Consider the following 2,500-nt stretch of genomic DNA (forward strand, 5'->3'; position numbering starts at 1 on the left):
ATAATTAAGTACGGGATCATTTAGAGGAGATAAATTGAAATCCTAAGGCATGATACATTACCAACAATATCTACAGACTGCCTAGAAAGAAGGCTTAAGGCACATGATACAAGGTTTCACCTGAGTGACAGGTAGTGAAGTGGGCATGCAGAATAATGGAGGTTATGGGGAGAGGGATGGAAAACAAATTGGGGACCATACTTCTGGACATTGGATTAGGGCTCTGGGCCATGTAGCAAGTAGATACCAATATACTTAATACATATAGTTAAAATTAGCACACTAATCTCCAAGGTACAACAAAGTGAAGAGTTCATCATGTTGCTGATGATAAGTGCATAGTCAATGTTTAATTTCTTGGAAAGTGGAAACTAAAGTATATAATCACTTCTCAATCATGACTTCAAAGTTTGCATTTTATCTATATAATTTAGTGATATTCCTTCCTTGCAAAAGGGACAGCAGAAACTGAACTTCAAGCTTGAAATGTTTATTTAGCATTTTGCTTGTCAGCAATGTTAAAACCAATGACAACAAAAGGCTTCAAGTTTGGCTAAAATTGCAATAGGCACTTGTAAATGTTAGACAAAGGACGCTCTTCTCTAAACAAAATAGGTTATGGACTTTTATAACATATTAGTTCTTGAGCAATAGCCTTCCAAAGGGTCAAGTGACATGAGCATGCCAGCACAGGAAAATTTGGACGAAGGTCAGGGTGCCATCGTGAGAATTTCTGCTAAGGGCCAGGATGATGGGAAACACTCGCCCTGTGTGTACAGAGTTCTTGGAGGGCGACTGGGCTCATTGGCTATTTCCAAAGGGGCTTTTGGAATATTTCCATCAATAAATGGGTGTGGTATGTACCATATTTGAGCCCTGACTGGAAGAGGTCCAGCTCCTGGGTGGATGCTCGCGATCTAATTTCGGTAATTGTTACCGAGAGCGACCCTCCCTCTACCCAACAATCTTGGGGAATGCGTGGGAAACCAGGGGTTGAAGGGGGGGAGGGGATAATGGATGGCATTGGCTGACAATAGGGAACATGCAGAAATTGAAGAAGCCCTGCCCTGCCCTGCCCTAAAAATTGGCTCTGCATGACATTTCCCAGTAAAGATGAGACTGCTGCAGATTTACATGTATTGATTTTTGCCTTTTTTTGTATGCCCTACAAGATGGCAGTGTCCATTTTGCTCTATCTCCATACGTCCCTCTCAGTAACATTAACCTAGATTTCTGCCCGCTGTGATGGAGAAAATTGAAATTGGAGTTATGGACTACCTAAAGACAATATGGAGTTTGTGCATTGAAAACTTAATCATCTGGATAAAACAAATCAAATGACAAATAGAGACAGGGAAATAGTAAAAAGCTAAAAACCCTTATGTAGAAAAAATAAATTAAAATTGTAAAGGGAAGGCATGGGGTCTTGTCACTGCATACGAGTGTTCATGTGTGCCCAGCCTACAAGCCACACACCTGTCAGATTGACTGCTCAAGTAGGCCTAATATCTGCAAGTTGGGCCACATGCCTTATGCCCTTAAGTCTTATAATGGCCAATAGGCTTCCATCACATTCTGGTAAAGATATCAAATGTAGAATTGCTCTGCAATTTACTATCAAGTGGAGAACCAGTAAGAAATGTATTGCCTGAATATATAGGATTAAAGCTTGAAGTTCTTGAAGCCTGGCATTGATTCCTTGAGTATCTGCTTTTCATTATAGACCAGGCCAATTATAAGTGATTTGGTTAGAACATGGCCTACAATAATGATGAGGTTAATTCTTCACAATGTAAACACTTGCCAGAGAGAAGTCCCCAGCTCCACATTAATTTTTGGGATTTTTTTTTAGTTTCACACAGCCATCCAATCGTCCAATTTCTATTCCTTCTTTCAATTATCCATGCTGTAATATGCATGAATTTCTTGTTCTTTTTAATTGCATAATACAAGAAATATTGCATAACTTTTACCTTTAATTTCCATCAAACCTTCATAGCCTTCCAAACAAGGACCTTATTTTGTGCATGGCAGGCAATAAATGGCTTTAGACATCCTATAAACAATTTATATGGACTTCATTACAAAACAACCACTACATAAACTGGTATGGTGTCCAAATATCAATATACAACTACTGTCACTACCTTCAGTCAAGCATTCTTATGTCCACAAACAGCCTTTAATCAAAATATATGACCTAATTATATGATTAAAGGTATAACTGGCCCTGGAATGGGTTCAAGAAAATCCACATATAAGACCAGAGAGAGAAGCTGCCTTTGTAACAAACTGCAAAGACGAATATAAACTATATGTAGAAGTCAATTGTACAATCACTTGCATTTTTCTTCCAGATGTATTACATAACTACAGGTTTCCACATTCTGGGCATGGAAATCACTCAAAAGCACCCAAGTTACGTAAATAAACGGTAAGTAACTAACTGTCAGACGAGATTCCATTCCTTCTTAAATACCCACCACCATTTCACGTAATT

At 38.7% G+C, this 2,500-nt stretch overlaps 1 protein-coding gene across 4 annotated transcripts in view; it reads right to left on the reverse strand.

Moving 5' to 3' along the window:
- The window catches only part of LOC125044792 (mesencephalic astrocyte-derived neurotrophic factor homolog), an 8,029-nt gene that overhangs the window by 5,125 nt on the left and 404 nt on the right, over positions 1-2,500 (reverse strand). The window contains exon 1 of one of the 4 annotated variants that reach the window (XM_047641747.1): positions 2,484-2,500. This exon is cut by the window's right edge and continues 4 nt beyond it. The exons of 2 other annotated variants lie outside the window; for them this stretch is intronic. In XM_047641747.1, coding sequence (XP_047497703.1) covers positions 2,484-2,489 — 6 coding nt within the window. In that variant the 5' untranslated portion in view covers positions 2,490-2,500. One more of the 4 variants, XM_047641748.1, reaches the window with a different exon arrangement.

This window comes from Penaeus chinensis, chromosome 36, assembly GCF_019202785.1.
Source record: "Penaeus chinensis breed Huanghai No. 1 chromosome 36, ASM1920278v2, whole genome shotgun sequence".
Classification (NCBI taxonomy): Eukaryota; Metazoa; Arthropoda; class Malacostraca; order Decapoda; family Penaeidae; genus Penaeus; species Penaeus chinensis.